The 23,734-nt window shown below is 38.6% G+C and overlaps 1 protein-coding gene across 1 annotated transcript in view; it reads left to right on the plus strand.

Annotated features, from left to right (window-relative positions):
- LOC121326731 (TRAF2 and NCK-interacting protein kinase-like) overlaps positions 1–23,734 on the plus strand; it is a 145,067-nt gene that overhangs the window by 102,054 nt on the left and 19,279 nt on the right. The window contains exons 13-20 of the mRNA XM_041270163.1: positions 5,601–5,714; positions 8,288–8,374; positions 9,779–9,964; positions 18,249–18,413; positions 19,061–19,361; positions 20,498–20,606; positions 20,923–21,062; positions 23,325–23,422. Of these exons, the coding sequence (XP_041126097.1) occupies positions 5,601–5,714; positions 8,288–8,374; positions 9,779–9,964; positions 18,249–18,413; positions 19,061–19,361; positions 20,498–20,606; positions 20,923–21,062; positions 23,325–23,422 (1,200 nt within the window). The remainder of the gene's footprint in view (positions 1–5,600; positions 5,715–8,287; positions 8,375–9,778; positions 9,965–18,248; positions 18,414–19,060; positions 19,362–20,497; positions 20,607–20,922; positions 21,063–23,324; positions 23,423–23,734) is intronic.

The following is a 23,734-nucleotide window of genomic DNA, read 5'->3' on the forward strand; positions in this document are numbered from 1 at the left end:
TGCTTTCCCCACAGTAAAATACATTCACATGTTTTCTAACTATATCAGTCCAAGATTTAGTACCCAGTATAGTTGTTTTGGAAAACTGTTTACATCTCTTGTGTATACAAATGGACCTTTCCTATCTGTCGGTTAGTTTGCAAGATCTGAACAAATCATGCAAAAAACAAAAGAAAAAACAATACACATTTATTATTGTTGTGCTTTAGATTTTAAGCATTACACAAATGTTTCTGGGCATTTAGATCTTATTATATACTAATAAGAATATTCTATAGTGAACAATAATGATCCATTAGTATATTTGGGCTACGTGTAACGTCTAGATCAAGCCCCACCTCCCGAGGTGGTAGTTCATTGTGTTATGTACAAGACAGCATGGAGTTGGAGTTTGAAACACTCACCAGTTACTGTCAGTGATTATGATTATTGATATTTGAGACTTTACTGAGTAAGATATTAAGTATTCTGTGTTGATTCTGTCGTGTTATTGTATTACACAGTGAGATGCTCCATTGAAATATAACCACATACTATATAATATGTAATGTAACTCAAAGTACAAGTTTGGACTCTTAATGTACAAAGTTATATTACTGTGCACACTTTCTTTCACACCAGAGGCACGAACATATCACAGTGCTGTTATCACTTTTAGCTTTACTTTTAGCCGGTGAGATATTGTGTGTTGGCATTCCTAATTAAAATAAAATGGTGTTTATGATTGAAATTGAATAAGAATTGCTTCATTATTTTTTTATTTATTTTAAATAGCGGTATTTATTTATTGTTTACAAGATTTTATTTCTGCGATCAAAACTGTATTCTTGAGTAACATTTAGAGCCCTGCATTTCTTTGCCACCACTCAATCGAGTTTAGACGCCATATTTTTAAAACATGTATATTTTGCTAACAGTTACCTGAAGCTCGAGCTGTAACCTGCTCTATTCCGACTCGATCAGTCGTTTACAGGTAAGATTGTCGCTAGAATGAAACCAAGCATGAGCTACATTTTCAACCCCTAGCAAAATAGCGTGACATTTTGGCAAGCTGTAAACAGTTAAAACAACAACACATTTAGCTAACGTTACACAATTCTGCATTCAGTAGCTGCTAGCTATCAGTGTAATAGCTAGCAGCGAGGTAACACACACTACAGCAATTAGCTAGTTAGTAGTGGTGCTTTAACACTTTTTCATAGGTTTCCTGTCCTGGATGTCACTATTTCTCAACATTTAATTAATTAATTTGCTGACTGTAGCTGTAGTTAGTTAGCTAGCTAGCTAGCTAGGTAATTAACAATAACAACTGAACAACAGCTTTTTGGAGATTTCTCCGTGACAACCGGTTTTAGCATTCAATCAATTGTAACTACAGTTAGCTAAAACATTACAAACTGTGTTTTTATTATGTGACAAAACTATATTCACACAATGCCAAAAGAAACAGACACTTGAGTTAGTTGGCTAGCTCTGTACTTACATCATTCTCCCAACTTTATATTTGTATTTCCTGTCAGACTGAGCAGCATCCAGTAGAGCCTTCTCCTTCAGTACATAGGAGTAAAACTGCATAGTTCACTTTGACCTGAATCTCACTCTTAATGCCCACACTGCACAGGTCCCACTGGTCAGTCCATGCAATTAGTGAAAACAGTCTCTCGAAGGCATTGGCGACAGGAATGCTCAAAACAAATGAGACCAGGACAGTCATGTTTGGCGTTTTCATGCTCCTCAATAAAGTGCACCATTTCTTTCCCACGGGATCTGTTGAGGTTGGATTTCTTTCAGACATGGCAGAGCAACACAAAACTCGTCATACAGAGCATCCATGTCGATTTTGGTAGCCATCCGAAGGGCTTCCACTACTTCTTTCTTCAGTGCTAGGCAAGCTAATTGCTTCAAGTGATTCTCATCAGAGAAATCAAACCATTTTGCCAGGTACATGAAAGCATATTGGTAAAGTACTAAAAAGCAGCGTGTGAAGCAGGGAATTTCTTCAGGAGAGAGTTGGTCTTAAATCCAAAAAAAGAATCAGTTTTTCTTTGTTGGATTTTCAGTCTGTTGGACATCAGTTCATATAGTTCACAGGCTGTCATCTCATTTCCCTCAACAAGGAGAACACATTCATGGATCATCTTCAGTGTATGCTGTAGGAATGTCAGGTAGTTTGAAGTTCCCACAGTATTCCCTCACCATCCTTGTCATTTTCGAGGTATTTCCAGTGATCTCGGGATCTCTACAAAAAGTAACTCTTAACAGCTGGCCAGCAATCATGTAATCTCTTAACAGCAGGAAACAAACTCAGCCACCTTGTTGGTACATGGTTGTACAGTGTCTTTAACTCTTCTGTCACAAAATTTAAAATGTTTTTTAGTTGGTGGACATGTTTGGCAGATGATGAGAAGCTGCTGTAAATTTTTGTTACTGTGCTCTCAGTATCCAGTCTAAGCTTGTCAGCTGCATGGCGCGCACAGTTTTGTATTGTGTGTGCCACACAGTTTGCTTTTATGATGCCACTATTTTGATCTCTGAGCTTTTGGAAAACAGAGTTATGTTTCCCATAATTTATACTAGCATTGTCGACTGTGTAGGCAGAAACCTTGTCTCAACTGAGGCCGTGTTCATGCAGCCTTGCAGTAATCTGAATGAATATAGCATCAGCTGTCTCTTCGTGATTGTCACTTTATTCTGTACACCAACTTAAGGTGTCCAAACTCAGAGTGCGAGGGGAAACAGTTTTGTATTGCCATGGTTTGAGGCATCTAAAGCAACAGAAAAGAACGGCCTCATATCAACTTTTAAGTCACTCTCGATCTCGATCATTTTAGAATTTAAATCTCCTAAACACCTTTCGACAGAGGCAGGAGCAAGCACGTCTGTAATAATTGCAGCACATTTTGTAACCCACATGACATTTTCCTTGAAATGTCAGAAACTAGAAATACAGTGCAGAAATACAGTTTCATTCCACAGTCGGCTGATCTATAGGAATGCCCATGGCGTACCGTGTGGTAGACACTAGTCACATCTACAGCAGTTACTTTGTCTACATTATGGTCCTTTGGTCTTACGAAGAAACAGTACAGATTTGTTTTTCTCTCTTTGTAGTGTATTTTTTCTGTGAGACTCACCCGTGCCATGCCGTTTACATCAGCCTCACACCCATGTGTGATAGTAGAAGTTCTGTGGCAGACGGTGCATCCTGCTTTCTGTGAATCTCCTGACACTGCCTTGATCCACGGATATGCTGTTTCCCATTCTTTGTTGTAGCAACATAATCTCTTTTTCGTTTTTGGAGGATCCATTTTCTTTAACTGCAATTCCAAATTGACTGTAGCAAGCTATTGTACTTCTGTTTAATAAATGCCCGTGTGAGTCACATATGAGGCATCAGGTCAGTAAACCCGCCTTGCTTTCTCGAGCGAGTGCCAATATTCATGGAGGCTCATTACCATAGAAATGGAGTTAAACAAACCATTTTAACAAGAGGAAGGCATACTGGAACTTGTATTGTTTTTACAAAAACTGTGTTTACTTTAATAATGTCGATAACCATAATGTTAGATAATAATATATTTGCTTGTTTTCAAATGGGTATTTTGCAGGACATTCTGTAGATGTTGCAGGACAAAGGGTCCAAATGCAGGACTGTCCCGCGATTTGCGGGATGGTTGGTCACTCTAATAGGATGAGACGCTGCTGACATAGGAAATGCCTCTGTAATACCAATCTTAAAATCCTCTCTTAGCCATGAAAGATAAGATAGGAAAGCAAGTTGGGAAATTGTTCTGTATATACGGCCCAAGGACAGTAACACTAACTTTTTTATCATTTTTTTTGGTAACACTAGTGTTATTGAATGGGCATGACCAAAATTTTATTATTTAAAATAAAAAAAACTTGGGTTTACTACTTATTGAAAGGGAAACTCAAAATTCTTAAACCAGTATAACAATTATAATATTACACCCCCCCCCCCCCCCCAATGATGATATACTAACATGAGATTGTCTTGGAGTTGTTAAAGTTCCTTTGTGTGATTTCCATGTCTCTCTGAAGGCCTGTATCCTGCTATTTCTCTCAGCAAACCTGCAGTTTGAATGAATTGATTAACCAGCCCTTGTCAGCAAATAAAACCTTGGCCTTGTGCTCCAGACATATGTGCAGCGACAGCTTTCATTGTCACCCACTCACAGCCGAGGAATCAAAAAAGAGCTTCCCTGAACGCAGCTAAAAATAAATCAAATAATTGTATCCCACAGTGCGATAATGACCGTTCTGGACAGGCGTTCCTTTTTATGTACATAAATGCAAAGCTTAAAAGACTTTAGCAGTTGGTTTCTCTAATCACTGTAAGCCCCATGTGGAAAGTAACTGTACACAATGAAATAGACTGCACACCTTGAGGCGAACATAAATAAATACGTAAAAGGTAAACCTATCACTTTTCACAAAACAATGCTCCTGGCTTATTTGAGTACTCTGTTTTTAAAATGATGTTTTGCTTAGCTCAGTGTTTTGTGTGGACATTATGCCTGCAACATTATTTTCATTGCTTGGTAACTTGTGTTCAGTAAATCTCTGTATTTCAAAGTCAACGCTGTTGATGAGAAAGTCTTGCTGCTTCCTGATAACTTATGAATTAGGGGGTCTGTCACTCCAAAGGTGATTCTGCATTCAGACCAAGCACCAAATTACCCCAGACAAGAAGATTTTTAAAAAGATGATAGGACTACTGACAAGATTCGTAGAGGGTGATGGTTAAGAAAACCAGATGTTATTGTACTAAACAGTAATTATTACACATTGGTTCTCCTGAAATCTACAGGACAAGTGCAAAATAAAATTGCCAAGGCTTTTACAAATGGTGGCTTCTTTTTTTTACATGAACTTGCTGATAGATTAAAATGTCAGTATTCTAAACATGGCTATTCCGAAGATTACTAGGTTCATTCATGATATGATAATGACGAGAGCAGTAATAGAGGTATGAGACAATGTACATGCATTCTTCTTTATGGGCGTCATTTCCTTTTTAGTGATAACCTTTCATTTCTAGAAGCCTTCTCTGTTTTAAGGATGTGTTAATGCCATCAGACAGTCTCTCAGCTGTCTGTGTCTGCATCATCTCTGAGCTGTCCCCACTGCTGCAAACGACACAGCTGGATTGAATAGCTTCAGCTCAGAGGAGCCTGTAGCAGGACTCAGGGAGTGGGAACATTCAAACAGTAAAATACTGAACAGTGCTGGGTGATGGCTTTAGGTGGTGATAGAGTTGCAGTCCCCCGGAGCATGTAAAGAATTGAGCAACAGCACATCTTGCACAGGTAACTGCTAAAGTAAGTATTGAGAATGCTGCTCACAAACACATTAAGCTCCAATTGGCTTGAAAATAAGAATGTAGATCGACACCGTTAGTAGACCATGGGACATACTGACACTGTGGCAACTTGTTTTCACAACAGTCTAGCCAGTAAAACCTACAGTGTACAGGCATTAAATGATCAATCTCGTGGAGGTCCAGGGTACAACAGGGTATTAAAAAAAGACTGGATACAGAATGAGTATTTTCTCAACTCTTCTGTCTGTTTTGGCAGCAACAACGCCGAGAGCGCGAGATGCGGAAACAGCAGGAGAGGGAGCGCCGGCGCTATGAGGAGATAGAGCAGATGCGCAGAGAAGAGGAGAGGAGGCAGGCGGAGAGGGAGCAGGTACTGAACACCAATCCACTTGAACTGGCTTTAATTTCCTACTGTTTAGCACTAACCATAAAAACCTGCTAATGAAAAACTTGTAAGGGACTGAAAAAAAATCGTTTAGCTGGAGGTGGTTTTTTATGTCCAGGTAATACAGCCATGAAGACCAAAAAATGGACTTTAGGCCTAGCATTTTGGTGGCTTCTGTGTAGTGGCCATACAATTATATTTGTTTTATTTTTTGTTTGTTTAGTTTTTTTTTTTTTATCCTGCAATTGGCATTGGGACCAATAAATAGAGGCTGACTGGAGGTACGGCATTCATTTAATTAAGCTATTCATTTTTTGGGGTAAAATGAACAACAAATCACTCTGTACGCTGTCTTACTTCATGACAATATAATTTAGGGCGCTATGGTTCAGCGAGAAGTAAAAATGGGCTATTTATCACCCACTGCTCTGCATTCCTAGGAAACAGATCAAACATTGGGGTACAGCTCAAACAAATGCAAACGTTTTTTTGGGGTTGTTTTTTGTTTTTTTTTAATGAGCAATGATGATTCTTTTTAGGGATACTACAGATATTGAGAAAGCAGGAACAACAAATGCCTCACCCCCATTCATTCAAGTACTTGTTGAGGACTGTGTACATGGGGATTCATTATGAATAGGTGGGGTTTTATAACTGGTTTCACTGTATTGTTTTAAATAAATCTCTACACTGGAGTGTGGTTTACTTGATACACAGCAACAGGGGGAATTTCTGGAAGCATTGGAAGCACGGGTCCACGCTGTGTTGGTGTCAAGTGTGATAATATTCTTGGTGTCTAAATCTCTTCAGGATTGCTAATCCAGTCAAAGGAAACAGTGAATCAACATGCATCTAATCCCCTGTTCAGGAAAGTGACTTCACTCCACCCACAGAATCCTCACCTCCAGCTACTCATATTACCATAATACTTGATAATCTGCTTGCTGCTGGCTCTTGGGAGTTCATAGCAACTCGATATAAATATTCACCAGCATCAGCAGCAGTCCTTCTACTGACAAACTCAGAGGGGTGTATTTCATTACCCTAAAATTATAAATGTAATAAAAGGGTTGTTCATTTTAACGTCCTTTATGAAAAGGCAGAATGGATAAGAAGTCAATTTTAGCTAGACAGCTTTTTCTGAAGTGTTACCTGCAGCTGGGTTGTCTTAAGTTGTAGGAAAACAACACATTTAGATTTTTAAACATTGTAAAAAAAATTGTGTTATGCTGCAGGGGGGTTGTCTAAGACCTTGCTATGACTCTCCCCCCTGCCCCCATAGTTAACCAAAAAAAACAGCATTGGTCAGAGAAAAGGTTAATACTGACAAAAAATTGAAAATCATAAAAGAAAAATGCTTGCTGTTAAATTGAGGGAGAGGAAGCCTTGAAACTGAAAATGTAATCTTTCAGTCTGCGTTTGATATAAACCTCCGAAGAGTATCTCCATTACCACATACAGTGTATAATGCAGTTGGCCTGTAGTCCTGCTCTGAATAAAAGAAAAATAGATTCCTGCACTGTATTAAACTCTCCTATGACTACAAATCTCCTGTCAGGACAGCTTTGCTGGCCAAGTTGTGGAGATCAGTCAGCATCATAAATGCCTGGAAGGAGATTGTGCTTGCAGCTCTGTTTATGAGATTCTAGAGGAGAACAGGTTGAGAAAAGAGTCCGCCACTGTCACCAGGCAGAGCTACTTCTGTGCTGCAGAGTACAGGGAGATGGTTCAAAGCTCAGGGAGGTAGTGAAAGAACAGTAGAAGTACACTTAATAACTTTCCAAGCTTGCATTTTATCTGTTATTCCACCAATCTTGTGTGTGTAAAAATTGGTCTTCCTCCTTAATTGCCAAAATCATCTCCAATTGAATGAATTCAATTACCATCCCAAAATAAAGTACTTTTAATGCCTTTTATATTGTGTGCTGATATGACTTTTTTTGTTGGACATTCAGAATAGCAGGACTCTGCAGAATGACCTCCTATATTACTTTATTCCTCATTATATTAACCTACATGCTGTATATGGAGACCTTCACACATTACATGCACAGATTTCTGGGCAGGTTGTTTTGTCTATTCCATTTGATATGTGCCTTCTAAGATGGGCCTTAACAGCTTATTTCCACTCTAATTTGTCTCTGACCTGTGTCCTGTGACTACTATAACATTTTAAAAGTGTAAAAACTAAGACTTTAAACATTTATGTAACTCGGTTGAAGCCTACTGATCTTGATAGAAGTGCTGCGTTACAGGCAATAGGACAACAGTCATAAATAGGCTGCAAAGAACAGGAGTACACATTTAACACAGGAAGTGAACTTACAGTGCTGGGGTAGAAAAAAAAAGTGTTTTATTTTAAAGCAGTGTTTGTTTTAAATAAAGGTGTATTCCCAGTTTTGCGATACTAAAGGTCCCACCAATACGCTGTCATGGACAAACTTACTTGCCGTGGTTTTTGCAGTGTGCCCTTTCTGTTTCCACCCGAATGGGTCCTGTCTGTCTGAATCACCGGTTCTGTTTCTCTTCTCTCTGCTTCCCGCTGACCGTACAACCAGGAGTACATTAGGCGTCAGTTAGAGGAGGAGCAGAGGCAGTTAGAGATCCTGCAGCAGCAGCTTCTGCAGGAGCAGGCTCTACTTCTGGTAATGGAACGGGCTCATCTGTCATGTGCTGTGTGTGACGTACCTTTTATGACATGTATGCATTTCTGTATCGGTGTATGAAAAAGATCTATATATTATAATAAATATACAGGCTGATTTATAAAGCCACTTTGCAATGCTTCAGTGGGGTGGTGGGCACCAATTTGCAGCAAAATTCTGAGAGTATTTATTATTACCAAGTAGCATAAATGAACATTAGCGTATACTGTAGCACACTATTATTTAGTGCTGCAATGTTTGTTTGTTTTATTCTTTCTAAATTCTGTTATATTTAATGTGGTCATTTTTTCACCAAATACAATTCAAGCAATGTTTGTTCCCAGCACTCCTACTGTTGAGTTATCTCCTTAATCTGACACTCTTTTGACTGGAATTCTGTCATTGACAATTTTGCATCCCTCAAACCAGTTTAGAAGTATGTTTTTGTCCACCACAGCATTGCAAAACCGGCAGTTGTCTTTTTATAATCATCCTGCATTTAGAAAAATGTTTGTATAATTTGTAGAAGGCTCAAATTCTGTATTTTATGATTTCAAAATGGTTATTCCACTAACGTGAATGTCACCTTCAGGAACGATTAGCTCCCAGCATGCATTGCATGTCAGTGTTGCCAACTTCTACCTTCAATTTTCAAAAATGTTTTGAGTCAGCATGTCAAGCAATTACAATGCTACTCAGAAATTGAGGTGGGTTGTCTGCTTTCTGCTTTCTCCTATACATTCATGCAATATTTGTCTTGGCAGATGAAAAATGTCTTGCTACTATCAAATAGGGCACTGGGTAACTGGACAATGGTGGTGGTTTGTCAGCTGATCATTTAAACTTGTTAGCTAGTGCTTCCTGGCAAGCATAGGACTGTGCAATGCAATTCTTGTTCGCTATTCTTTTTTTGTATAAGAAAATATAATATATAATATATATATATATATATATATATATATATATATATATATATATATATATATATGACTGAGATATATATATATATATATATACTATATCTGTTGCGGTATGACTGTAGTAGCCAAGCTGGTCTTCAACATTACAGTTTACTTGATTTACAAAACAAAAATAACAATTGTGTTTTCTCCATTCATGGACTCTCGGTTGAATAATTCATTCATTATAATCTCAAAGTGATCCTCTGAATTTGTACAACTGAGAACAATACCCTAACCACACTACCTAAATAATTTGCCATCATGCCACGTGATTGTTATTCACTTCATTCTTAATCACGTTTTCAAAACGTAATAATCACGCAGTACCTTTAACAGGTGCATTTATATATATTCATAAAGACACATATTTATGCTGCTTGTAAAGCTGTTTTTGATCAATGGTGAAGCACTTGTGCTAATAATATAGACCTTATTCCTGCAGGAGTACAAGCGAAAGCAGATGGAGGAGCAAAGGCAGGCGGAGCGCTTGCAGAGACAGCTGCAGCAGGAGAGGGCCTACTTGGTATCCCTTCAGCAGCAGCAGCAACAGCAGCAAGACCCAAAGAAGCCGCTATACCACTACAAGGACACAGTGAACCCCACTGACAAACCGGCTTGGGCCAAAGAGGTAGGAGGAGCAGACTAAACCGATTTTGCTGGTCTTGACAGTGTTGTCTCTGAGGGTTCAGGGCTGCCCACTTGTGGGGAAGCCAAGTCATTATACCTTCTTTGACCTCTCTTGATTTTTGGCAGGAAGGCTCATGAAATGACAATTGACGACTTGGCAGACTAATCCCAACATTGCATTACAATACAGTATTACAGAGTTGGAGACTGTCCTCGTCTTTCAGAACTACCTTCAATTAAGTATATAATTTCAATAAGTAGGTGCCAGGAGTCCTCTTAAATAAATTGTACCCCCCCCCCCCCCCCATACATGGGGTCCCCCTTTGGGCTTTTCAGTAAAGTCAAATATTCTTAAAAAAATTGAGTTATCAGAATGTGTGCAGTACTTTATCAAAAAAAAACATGGCCTGTTATAGACAGCATTGTCAGGAAAAGCATGGCCAGGGCCAGACAGAATACGCGCATGTGGGTTTGACGAAAATGCTCGGAATTCACTCAAGAAAAAGTAAAAACAATAATAAATAAATAAATAAGTAGAATTTCCGCAAAATTCAATATATTCAAATGATGCGTTAAATAAAGTGTTGCCTACAGTGTCACACTATTACAGGAACAGAAGTACTGGCATAATTGTGCACTACACAGACCTAAAAACAGTAAAGAGTCATGTAAATTAAATACATTCGGATTCATGTTGGTGTATATTACACTGTCCATGACACTGGCACAGTTTGTTGCTATGACAGTTGCATTTCTGGTCACATGATCAGAGCACAGTAATTTGATTTGAAATACAGTATTGAAAGCTACCAGTACTGTAGTTATTAAAAACGAGACAAATGCTAAAATCACACAAAACAGGAAGCAAAACACTGATGATGCCAAGAAGAAATACGCTTCAACAAAAATGAGTGCTCGGGATAGTGCTCAACAATTTCCGTTCGATTTCTGTGAAGACGGGGTATGCATTTTTGTACATTCTGTCAGCACTCGATCGATTTTACCTTCGGAAGCAGACAGTGTTTGAACATGTGAAACCTCAGAGGCACATCAAAAGCAAAAAACAAGCAGGTAAGTATACACAATATATTACATTTGTTTCCATTTTGCACTGTGGACATGGATAGCAAATCTTGTCTTCAAGTTTTGGGAACTAGCCAACAGCAGCATTAATATCAGTATTGTTAAGAGAACACGAAATCATGGATCAGCTAATGTCCAGTTTCATGTGTTTTAGAGATTCTTCCAAGTAGCTGCATTTCAAATAGCATGCATTCATTATGTCAGGCATACATTGTGTGAATCACATTAGTATAGTTACTGTATGAAAAGAGTGAATTTTATTTGTTTAGGGGTTAAATTGAGTTCTCCATTATAATAAATTAAATATTCAATACAAGGTGGGTTTTAAATTAGTTAAACAATCGAATCAAAACATTTTGATGAATATATATCATATATATATATATATATATTATATATATATATATATATATATATATATATATATATATATATTTTTAAAAAAAAAACCCAAAGCTGACTACCAAAGAGCCAAATGCTTTTTTTTTTTTTTTTTTTTTAAATACACATTATAAAATGCTGTCTTAATGAATTTTGTACTAGCAGAAAGTGTGGTGAAATTATTATTATTATTATTATTATTATTATTATTATTATTACCCTAAAATGTGACATGCTGGTAATATTAAAAATGCACTATCTTGTTTAATTTAAGATTTCAACATTTATGGTTATTTAACAGCAAATATGTTCTTGCAGTATGTTTCATATTATTTGTATTCATAACACAAAAGAACCTTTTACATAAAATCAAACATATTAATTTCCGCAGAATTTAGATAAAATGATCCGCAAAATTGGAAAAAATGCCCTGCAGTTTCCGTCTGGGCCTGAAGATGGCTTTAAAGTTGTCAGTTTAGTAACACAAGTGTTAAAATGATGAACCAATGTAATACATTATTTAATCAGATTTTATTTTATGATTATTCCAAATTGCTTTCTAATTTCTCTGTATTGGAGAGCTCACCATTTTAGAACGATTTCACAGGGGAGTCTCCTCTGAACCAATGCATCATTCAAGAAACATCAAAAAATGGCCTATTGCTGTGTCTACATGTTAACAGCTATTCTGACACTTACTTGGTCTTTGAAATTCACAGTAAAAGTCCCCTACAGTGATTTTTGTTGTTGTTGTTGTTCGTTATTCGTTGTTTCAGACGGTGGAATAAATGCATGAAAAAACGTTCTAATTTGAACTGTTAGTTGGGGCAAACTTAGCCAAGCGAGAGAAAAGGGTACATACATTTACTGTATTAAAGGGGTCCTGAAGCTAACGAGGGTTAGATAAATTGATTTTAGCCCATAACACTTCTCACTCCTCTACATGCTCCTGCAATATATTGTCAGCTTTTTTTTATACTTTGTTTAATATGTTTTGGGGAATACAGCCGCTAGCTCTAATAAACTGGTTACAGTAGTTGGAAGAGTGAGTTCTTACCAGTGTACAAAGACAGAAAAGTGACATTCAGATAACAACTTTTACCTGTAACTCAAAGCTCAGTTATAGTAATGACACACATCTCTGGGTTTAGAAGATTAAACGATTAAAAATATATTGCAGTAATACATACCTCACAAGAGATAGCAGTGTTTGTCTTTTAATTGGAACAGAAAACCCTGTGTGTAAAACAAGTTGTATTGTCCTAGGTGTAACAAAAATAAATATGCCTTGGTTTTAGCTGTAATAAAATGTGTGTTATTTCCATTTAAAAATATATAATTTAATTTTTTTTTTTTTTTTTTTTTTTTTACCTTTCATAAATCCTTTTGTGATCCCAACTCTAGGTTCAGCAGCAGTCCTTAAGTTACTCTCCCCGCCTCCCATCTAAGCAACAGCACTCATCCAATCAGCAGTGGACGCAGGCATTTATGTCTCCATCAGCTTCCCATAACCCTCCACACCATCCATCTAAGCAAACTCCCTCCAGCAGATCAGAGCCACAGAAACAGAACCTTCCCAAAATTCAAATCACAGACCTGGGAGATCACCCAGACAAAGTGTCCGTAGCTGGACTGGATCTAGCGCAACAGATTCAAAACCATGTCCAGGAACTGAAAGCGCAGAGAGCTGCTGGCAAGTATGATCTCTCTTCCAGAGGATGCCGCACAACCAAGCTGGAGCTGGTGGATGATGTCCAACCTTTCGCTGGTTTTAAAAGAGTAAGGCATTCTTCACACTCTACGGTGCAAAGAGCAGAGGTTGACATTGATGAAGACGTTTCCTGGAAACAAACATTTAATGTGCCACACACTTCTGCAAGTCTCCAGGATGATGCGTGGGATCTGGGAATCTTTGGGTCGTGGAAGGTTGATCTCTCAACCTCTGCCCCCAAGCACTCTTTCAGAGAGATGAGGGGCTCAAGAGAAGGGCACTTCTATTCAGGAGCTTCTGGAAGTTGTCAAAATATCACCCAGATAGTGGTACCTGGTAGTAGGCACTTTCTTTCCCCAAGAGATGAAATTGCCCTGTCCAACCGCAAGAAAAATCTGTCGGCCTCCACCCCTGAGTACTCTTTTAGACAGATGATGGCACCTAGAGAAAGGCATTCATATTCTGGCAGTACTGCAAGTTACCTAAATATCCCCAAGTTAATGCCTCTCCGACCATTAACTCGGAAATTAATTGACAGAATTCCGGCCTCCTTAAAATGGATGGGTCTCTCACCCAGGGTGTCTCCCAGGGTTTCCCCAGAAAATTCCCCCATTGACTCCCCTTTTGGCTCTTGGTCACAGCTGTCCATGTGCAGTTCTGAAAGGTCTCCAAGAGCCAGCCTTGGGGAGGTTCCCATGCCCTCCTTTGGCAGTTCTTCTAGTAGTTCCAATGTATTCCCCTCTCCGACTGATAACTTTATCTCTGTGTTCTCCCCTCCGTCTAATAGTTCTTCCCATAGCCCCATCCCCCAGTTTTTCCAACCCCTCCAGAGACCAAGACCAAATCCCTTTGAAAAGCACAAAAGCTGCACCAGTGCCACCAAATGGAAGTTTCATACCGGGAAGTCACTAAAAGGAATATCTCCAAAAGTTAGCTTGAATCAGGTTTCATTCTTTTTTTTAAAAAACAAAACAAGCACAAAGCTGGTGGATGAGCACTTTTTAAAGAACTTGTGGAAATGCGTGGCAGCAAGCAGAAAACTCAAGTTAAAATAGATCAGGCCATCATATAGCAACATATTTGTATTCTCCCACGTCTTGTTGACTAATGTAGCACTAACCTTGGTTCTATTCACTGGCCTTTTCGAATTGAAAGTAGTCGGTGAACTGAGGAACATTGGCCGATTTTTTTAAAAATATTTTTAGGTATTGAAACATCCATTTTAGCGGTGATGGGAAGTAGATTAGAAAGTATTTAACTCATCCTTGGGTCGTTAGGTCACACTTTGTTAGTACAGTGAATGACTGGAAATCTTTCAAATGATGTGCTAAAAAGTAGTAAGCTTTGATGGGCATACAAGCCTGTATTTATTTTCAATATTTAGTTATATCGCTCGCTCCATAGTACTCTTCCTCAGTTCACTGGCTTCATTGAATACATTTATTGGGCCTCATTTGAATAGAATTTGAGACTTGCAATAGAAACATGATTTGATATTTGTAAACATTTGAAGAGAGGATTCACGAAAGCTTTTTCTGGACTTGCAAATGAAACAACATTTTTAGCATTTGCTTAGGTGAATAATTGGAGAACCTAAAAAAGGACTCTACATGTAGGTTGCTGTGATTTTCCCTGAATTCTGTGATCGGATAACGTGAATGAAGACTGTCATGTCTATACAATTTGATCTAAATAATCTGTTTTACACATCGTTACATACAGAAATACATTTAAGTGACTCGCATGCACTGATAGATTAAGAACCTTGTTACTCAAAGTGCCCTTTAACCGTGGAGTTGTTCAGCTCCTGTATAAACCAACTGGATAAATTAATAGGATTATACAATAAGTTGACATTTGTTATAAGATGATATTTAACTTGCTGTTGATATAAGGATTAGTGACCATTTCTTTCTAATTTACCGTCCACATGCCAGTATAACTTGCTTCTAGTCAAAAGAAACACTTCTTAGTCAATGGGTGTACCTGGACTTTATAGAAGTGTCCTCGTCAATTGTAAAGCTTTGACATCAGTAGATGTTTGCTAAGCTAAATATAGATTAGTCCTCTTATAAAAGACAAGTTCCATGGGTATTGTTTATTGGGTTGATAATCTACAGTAGTTCCTCCATTTTGTCTTTTTTTGGTGACAACAGATCAAGATGGAGTAGAATGTGTCTCACCAGACCTCATACAGTTGCATAACCAAATTCAGTCACATAATTTTTAAGAGGCCAAGCAATCTTATTGGTTTAATTTTCATTTCCAAATCCAGAAAACGCAAGTGCTTGTTCATCTTTACTGAATGCATGGTTACATTTCACACCCCTCAAAGTAACCTCCTTGCTGCCATGTTCAATGCTAACTAGATGCTAGCAGAAGCTCAGTGGAAAACGGGAACTGGGGTGGAAAGAGCAATGATTCACGAGGAATGACTAATGGTTTTACCTGGAGGACAATGATCAACTAACTAGCTTGGTTTTGAAGAAAAGTGTTGCTTCCATCCTTTTTGTTTTCTGATTCACTAACATATTTATATCTTCCATACTTTTGCAGTAGTATTTTCTGACTGTTGACTTTTATGCAGGGTCATGAGTGAATATCTCCCATAAGCCAGTATTGTAGCTCGGTGTTATATCATATTGATTACAGCAGTTTTTTGGGTTGATTTATGGTTGGAGTTAGGGATATCGGACAGGATGGGTGGGTGTGGTAGAGTTGTAGATGTTGAGAATAATATAAATGGGGACAGCAGCAGAATAGGGGGGGTGGAATAGAGGAAGAATGTGGAGTTATCTCAAATTAATTGTCCTGTTCTAAAAGGGACAGTAGTGCATAAGTATGGGTCAGTGCATCTATACAGAATTATGAATGCTTATATGCAAGACTGTTGGAGAGTAGGAATGTTAAAATATGTCAAAAATCCCACTGTAAGGTTTTAAAAAGATTTTTTATCGCTTTCAATATTGCAACCACAATTGCTGATGTATAGCAATGCATTCACTTAAACATCCTTCTGATGTCTTCTATGATATGCTTAACATATGCATGAAATTCAGATACTAGTCTCAATTTAGAAAATGGTCTAAATGCCAACGCACCTTTCCAAAAGGCTACATGACAACACTAAGGTCCCCTTACAAGCTTTAATATTTTGTAATATAATACTTAGAAGTGTTTCCCCTGCCGTGCCAATTGTTATGTGCAGAATTGTCCATATCGGATGAGGACCAAGTCCATTTAGATGCTGAATCACGCACTTACCACCGCACCAAAATAAATCCATCGCAAAGCTGTACAATACAAATGGGAGAAATCCATTCATGGTATTTAACATCAAGACTTTATCTCCTACTAGGTGCTGAGCTCTTCCTTCTAGACTGCCAGTGTCTTTCACTGGTTACTTGCTTCTTGTATTGGCTGGTGAATGGCGCTCATTGACACTAGTAGTTGTGTGTATGGACAGATCATCATGCAACTACTTAACTCTCTGAGTGGCTTGTTTGTTCTTTTAAAATGCAGTTTTGAAAAATGTTTTTTTTTTTTTTTTTTTTTTTCCCCCCTGCTCTTGATTTTAACACAGTTATTCCTCTGTATGTACTTGCTTAACCATTGGGTCCCTTGAATTGGAGGCTGTCATGGCAGGTTGACTTTTTAATTTGGGACATGGTGAAGGCTGATCTATGTAACTGATTTCATTGACAGTTCTGGTTGTGCGTACATGCATTTCTTTGACCACATCGGTGTTGGTATTTTAAGGGAAATTTACGTACTATGTTTGAAAAACGCAATATTAAGGCTATTTATCAACCTTTGGTAAAGTAATATTAGTAGTAGAGGCTACTGTAGTTAGTTAGTTAGTTAGTAATTAGTTTAGCTTCATTTTGCACATTGGTAGCATCTCCTCACAAAATCATGTACTGTAGATTTTATAATCTTGGTGACATAATACACTGTCACATGTATATGGTGCACTTTGAAAGTATACCCACTTAAATACTACCAAAACATAACTGGAGAGAAAATAAATACCTAACTGAATGTTAATAACAGCTGACAACCATTTATAAAGTAGAAGGTGTGATAAGCAAGGCTTTACAAAATGTAACTAATTTGTATAGGAGCATTCTTTCAATATTTTCCAAACATTTTACTTTTCCCTCTTGTAAAGCCCATTTTTCCAGCCAGCCCACTAACAGTTTGATGGAAATATTTGATGTCCTGTCCCTTTTCAAGTCCTGTGCCCTAAACATACGTCCAACAAGGTGCACTATTTCCTGTGACACAGGAAGTGAACTTGTTTTGGCAGGGGAAAATAAGTTGCTTTATCTGAATCAGTGTGAATTGAAAAAGATTAACAGCAAAACAAGGGACTAGTGAGAAGTCTGTTATATGAAAGAGAGTTTAAAAAAATGTCAATATACATTTAACCTGGTTATTTGTAGTGTTTAAATATATAGTACAAAATCAAAGAAGTGCAAGTCTCTCTAACAATAACTCATACGCTTAAAAGAAATGATTCAGCAGATCATTTCTTTATCTTCTAACTTCTCTCCAGTGAGGGTCCTGTTGTTCTTTTGTGGGGCTTGCTGTGCTGCTTATTCAAAAAGGGAATGGCAAATGACGATTTACTGTCTTACAGACATTTACCTCAGCACAAAATGGGGACACAGGCAATGGATTTGAAGCAAAAACAATTAGACTGGAATAAAAAAAAAAAAGCTGTAATTTGGAAACTAAATCATTGCAAGGGAAACCAGTGTGTAAAGAGCAGTGGTAGAGACTGTTTATCAGTTGTACCAGCTATAGGATTGTTCATTGTCCATTTTTGTACTGGGTAGCAAAACGTAGAGTACCGTATTAATTATTGGAAACAAGAAGCCCAAAATCATTGTGATTGGAACGGAGAGAGAAAATATTTGACAATGAACTACTATACCTATAGTCTATTTCATTAAACTTCTATATAGAAGTTAAATATTTAAAATGTCCCCCACTTAAAATCACTGTGGATTTACCCTGGCATAATCTGCTGTGCTGAAGTAGTTGCCTGGAGCTGGAGATTTTTGCAGCTCCATTGGTGTTCTGAATATTATCCTCCATACTGTAGGTTGAAGAACGTTCCAAGTTGAACCGGCAGAGCTCTCCGGCAATGCAGCACAAGGTGGCCAATAGAATTTCCGACCCCAGCCTGCCACCGCGGTCGGAGTCCTTCAGCAGCAGTGCCGTCCAGCCGGCCAGGACGCCGCCAATGCACCGACAGGTTGAGCCACAGGTAGTCTCAAGTTTCAACTCTTCATTATACTTTTTAAGGCAAACTACAGTTGCACAATCCCAGTCCTCCAGGTACCCTAAATTGCATGAAGCAATGTTAACCTACTTCCAGGTATTAGATGCTGAAAAAGCGTATTGCCATAATCAGAAAAATATAGATCTGTATGCACAGGGACCTCCTCTGTGCATCCTGCTGATTCAGTGAAAGAAAAAGGCACAGTGCTGTGAAGTCCCAAGCTATTAATGTAGTTATTATAATGCAGCTGGGCATTATACGCTGTCGGCATGAAGAGCCAGGTTGGGCTTTCTCAGTAAAATTTGCTAGAATCAAATGCTGACTTACCACTGAAATCCTAAGGAATTCCAAAGATTACAGTATGTATTTTAAAGGGAGAGAAAAATAACCTGGCTTGTGCCACACTTAGTGGTCATCTCTGCAAGGTGGCAACATTGACCAAGCAATCTTTAAGTCACTTACCCCGTTTGCATCACAACAGTTTAAGCTCAGTTTTCATTGTAATACTCTACAGTATTTAATTTAAGTGTAGTCATGCTCATAGTAAATAAGGCAGTACAAGACTGGAAAGTATCCTTCTAGTGCAGAGGAATAATATTGACAGATTGTCTTGTGCTGTCCGCTTGGTCTAGATGGCTCACTTGGTCCCTCTGAAATCTCACGGTTCCTCCATGTCTGGCTCCCAGTCTCTACATGACCAGTCTAGCAAGGGGGTCTCTGCCTTCCAGGAGGGCATCATCTCACACCGCCCAGAGATGCCTCGGCAGAACTCCGACCCCACCTCCGAGACCCCGCCCCTGCCCCCCCGCATCAGCAGCGGCCGGGATGAGATGTTTGACCGCAGCGCCTGGCTGCCCCCCCGCATCAGCAGCGGCCGGGATGAGATGTTTGACCGCAGCGCCTGGCTGAGGCAGGAGGAGGACCTCCCACCCAATAGTATATAATATATATATATATATATATATATATATATATATATATATATATATATATATATACACACACACACACACACTCGAACCCTTTTCATATCGCTTCAAATGGACTTGGGCATAAATGGTGGAGTTGACTTTATCATGCATTCACAACAAGCTGGCCAAATAAGGATTAAAACACAGAATAAGTTTTGATCATGTGTTTCTATGTAATTAGGGCTTCTGTTTTTCAGGTTTTATTAATTTTATGTAAATCTTTTTTTTCAGGGCTTTCGTTTTTAATATACTGTATGAAATTAGTGTTTTTGGTTACTTTCCAAAATGCTGGAGTGTTTTTTTTTTTTTTTTTTTTCTGTCAAAAAATATGTATAGTAGTAACTTGACAGCACTTGCACACTTAAGTTGTATCATCTTTCCTTTGCTGTCTTCCACAACAAAATCCCTTTGGTCACAGGCACATTCTTCTGGGGTTTTTGTGTGGAGGCATTTTTGTACATTTTGCCACAATTCTGTTTTAAATCCTCTGTATTTTAACTGTAATAGTTTTAAATCCCGCCCTCAAGTTTCCATCCTGATTGGAATCTCGTTTTAAATCTTGCAAGCAGAGTTTCAGAACGAGTCAACGATGGATGCAGGAAGGCGGGACATTGCCCAGAAGAACTGGGCAATGTATATGTATTATTATTTTTGTAGTAGGTTTTATTTTTTATTGGAAAAGTGTAAAGTCAACCTGAATTGATTAACCATTTCCACAGTTTTTCTGGTGTTTTCCAGTGTTTATTGGCTATCCACCATTTTCATTATTTTTTTGTGTGTTTTACCATGTTTTATCGGTTAAAACTGAAAATCAGAAGCCCTAAATATAATATTAGGAATTGCAACATTACAACAGTGTTCATTAATAAAATGAATAACTGTATTTTGAACAATAGTTGCTAGTGGGTGCATGATGCTGTTACTCAGCTAATGGTAGAATTAACTGGACACAGTAATCCTGGAATTAAAGCACTTCTTCTAACCCTAAAGTTGGTTTGATGCCATCTACTGTCGGGAGGCTGAATCACAGACCGAAATCCCTTTGACTCATCACACCCTGACACACACTTTATTTGAAGGGAATTTCTTTTTACCTGTAGGTTCCCCAGAGAACAACTTCCATATCTCCTGCCCTGGTCAGGAAAAACTCCCCTGGAAATGGGAGTGGTCCTGGCAGCCGAGCAGCAGGACAACTCATCAGAGCCAGGTAATAGTAGAGTAATAGAGAACTATTAAGTATTTATTCTTAAATAAGGGTGAATCTGGGGCAAGCAATCCAACAGCAATGTAGTCCTAGCCACTTGAATTGATTTCTTTGTGTTTGTAGATTACACATTTACACAGTTGTGATTTTTTTTTTTATTTATTTTGTTTAAAATTGTTTACGTGCACACCAGGAAACCCGAATTAAATCGGCACATCCAGCTTGTTTTTGTTAATGTAAGACATGTGCTGTTTGTTATTGTGGGATGCTTGAGCCCTTTAAAAGGGGAGGAGTCTCATGTCTGGTGTTTGTTCCTCAGTAACCCTGACCTGCGGAAGATGGAGTTGCCCCTGGAGACGGTGTTACAGAGAACTAGCAGTGGCAGCTCCTCCAGCTCCAGCAACCCCAGCTCACAGGGGGGCTCCCAGCCCGGCTCCAGTGAGAGGAACAGAGTCGGAGGTGAGGCCTACCGCATACATCCAAACCTGAAGCCCATGCTTGGAATTTCTGATTCAGAGAATTTGTTTATTAACTATAAATTTAACCATTTGAGAAAAGGTCCTGGCAGGACAGCAGTTAATAGCAGTAAAGCACAATGCAGACACTGGTAGATTAATAACAGTAATGTTAAATAACAACACCTCGTTCCAGATTCAGTGGATGTCAGTGGCTGTGTTGTGTTTTTGGTCATGGAGCACAATGCAAAAAGAGGGCTGTTCAATTCATCTAAACTGTGAAATATCACCACTGTTGTACCAAACCTGGCACTCCAATTACTTTTCAATGACAAAACTACAATGGAGACTCACACACACGGTTAGCGATGTTGGGTGTCCCAAAGGCCTTTTCTTTTACTATTTAAACAGATGGCAGTATTTAAAGCTGCCACCACTTGCACAGAAAGACCTGGATACATATTGTAGCATTCAGCAGTTCAGTGTACAGAATTAATAAATTATAAAAGAGTGCTAACTGATTCCCTTCAGTGCAACTAGAAAACAAAACCTCACTAGTACTGGCATTTGTGATCCTACCGCTCTGTAACAACCTAAAGCAGTTTTGCTAGAAGCATTGTTTCATCACTATCTCCCTGTAGTATGTTGCCTTCTATAGTGACTGATCTCAACAGTATGCCAAACCCTGACAGAAAATAACTACTTCATATTCCCTTGATATTGTATTGCTCTGCTCTGGCTTGCCCAATGGCACAATGTTCATCTTTACCGGGTGAGGCAGTGCCTTGTTTACGGGTCTTGATTGATTGATTGATTGATTGCTGCTCTCTTGAGTTGCTTTGTGACTTTTTTCAAACATCAGCATTTTAACACACAGCAACAGCACTTGCAGCCTGTGTGAAGTAATCAGAGTGATGAACTGACTCGCAGGCTGGCAGGCAGACAGGCACGCACAGTGACAGCTAGGTGGATTCACGCTGGATGGTGGATTGAACAGCAATACTACCAAGGGAATAAACTGAAGCGATCCTAGTGTAATCTACAGGGGGGCTGTGTTTTGTTTATTTGGTTCAGTTTCAGTGGGAGGTCAAGGCTGACGTGGATATCTTCTTCAGATCTGCTGAACCCCCTGCAGTGTTTACAAGAAACACATTAATTTACCACTGCTGTATCCCTTGTTGTCCAAATCGCAGCTATTATTTTTTATTTTATTTATTTATTTATTTTAAGTATTGCCATTTTTATTTTCATATTTTTATTCATACGACATCATTCATACGACTTCATACGAGGTAATTCAGCTAGGGAATTACTATTTTTTTTTCAGCTTTTACTCTGGAGCATTCCCCAGGATAGGTCATTTTTCTTCTAATCGTCACACAGTGTCAGGTTCTCTCCTGAAACAATGCTGGTGCTCTGTTCAAGATGAGTGATAGTGTATTATGGGTACAGAAAACCAGCATTGTTGTAGGAAGGAACATGCTCTGGATACATTGCGATCATTGGAATCACCCCCAATGTTGACAAATATATTGCCTGGTTCACTTTTGACCCCATGATGTGCAACAATATGTTTAAAACCATATACACTACAATATGGACAACACAGGGACAGAGCCAAGGTAACGTAATGCGCTTGTAAAATTTGCAGTGTGTTCTGTGACTTTCTAAGGGACAAATGCTGTACAGGAGTTTTACTATATGAGTCGACAGTTCAACAGATGGCAGTTATAAGGATGGACTTGGTCAGAACATGGGGTGGAGGCCAGAACCTTTTCAGTGCTATGTAATATAAGGCTGTTGCATTGTATCGTTATATTAAACGTTGACCTCGTAACATTTCAGTTACTTCAAACTACTCTGTAACAGAACACGTTGAAACTGTCAGAAGGTGTGTGCATAAGGAGATACAGTCCCATCTTGATTTGTGTATTTCACAGTATATTTAGATAGGGGCTTGCCCAATTGTGATGGAATTTCGTTAGGGCATTATTTAGCTTAGGTTATTGAGAGTATAGGAAGAAAACAGAAATATAAAGAAAACTTTGTATAGCACCCACTGTGCAGGCTTTACAGAACACATTACATACAATATTGGCACCATAGGTATTCCTCTACCTTGGACAAATACTTAAACCGACATACTGCGTATGACCCAACTTTAAAAGCACGGAAGCTATGAACCACTAAACTCCAATGAAACAGTGGAAGGGCTGCACAGAACAATGCAAGCTGTGTATAACCCATTCTTTAATTCCTTCAACAGGAACAACTAACCCTGAAGGCTCTCCCGTAATGAGTCAGGACCCCTCAAAGATGAAGCAGGAGGAAGGACGAGAGATGACCAGACCCAGCCGGCCTGCTGTGAGTTCCTAGTTCTCACTTCCCTTAAAAATCCCGAGTATGCAATGTTATCTGCAGCAACACAAAACTTGACAATTATTTAATCAATGCATTTAAAATCCATTTACTAGATTATTAATTAGACTGATGCATCCTAATACTTTGTTATAGACTACGAATCTGATTGAAACTAAGAAACTCTAGATTGAACTACAACCCATGCATTCATTAGGTACCAGGAAGCATCAGTAACATTGCATCTATAGCGTGGTCTTCTGCATATTCCAGAGTGATGTGTAAAATACAATCCAATAAGAAATGGACTGGTGATGA

The sequence above is a fragment of the Polyodon spathula genome, chromosome 14 (assembly GCF_017654505.1).
Source record: "Polyodon spathula isolate WHYD16114869_AA chromosome 14, ASM1765450v1, whole genome shotgun sequence".
NCBI lineage: Eukaryota > Metazoa > Chordata > Actinopteri > Acipenseriformes > Polyodontidae > Polyodon > Polyodon spathula.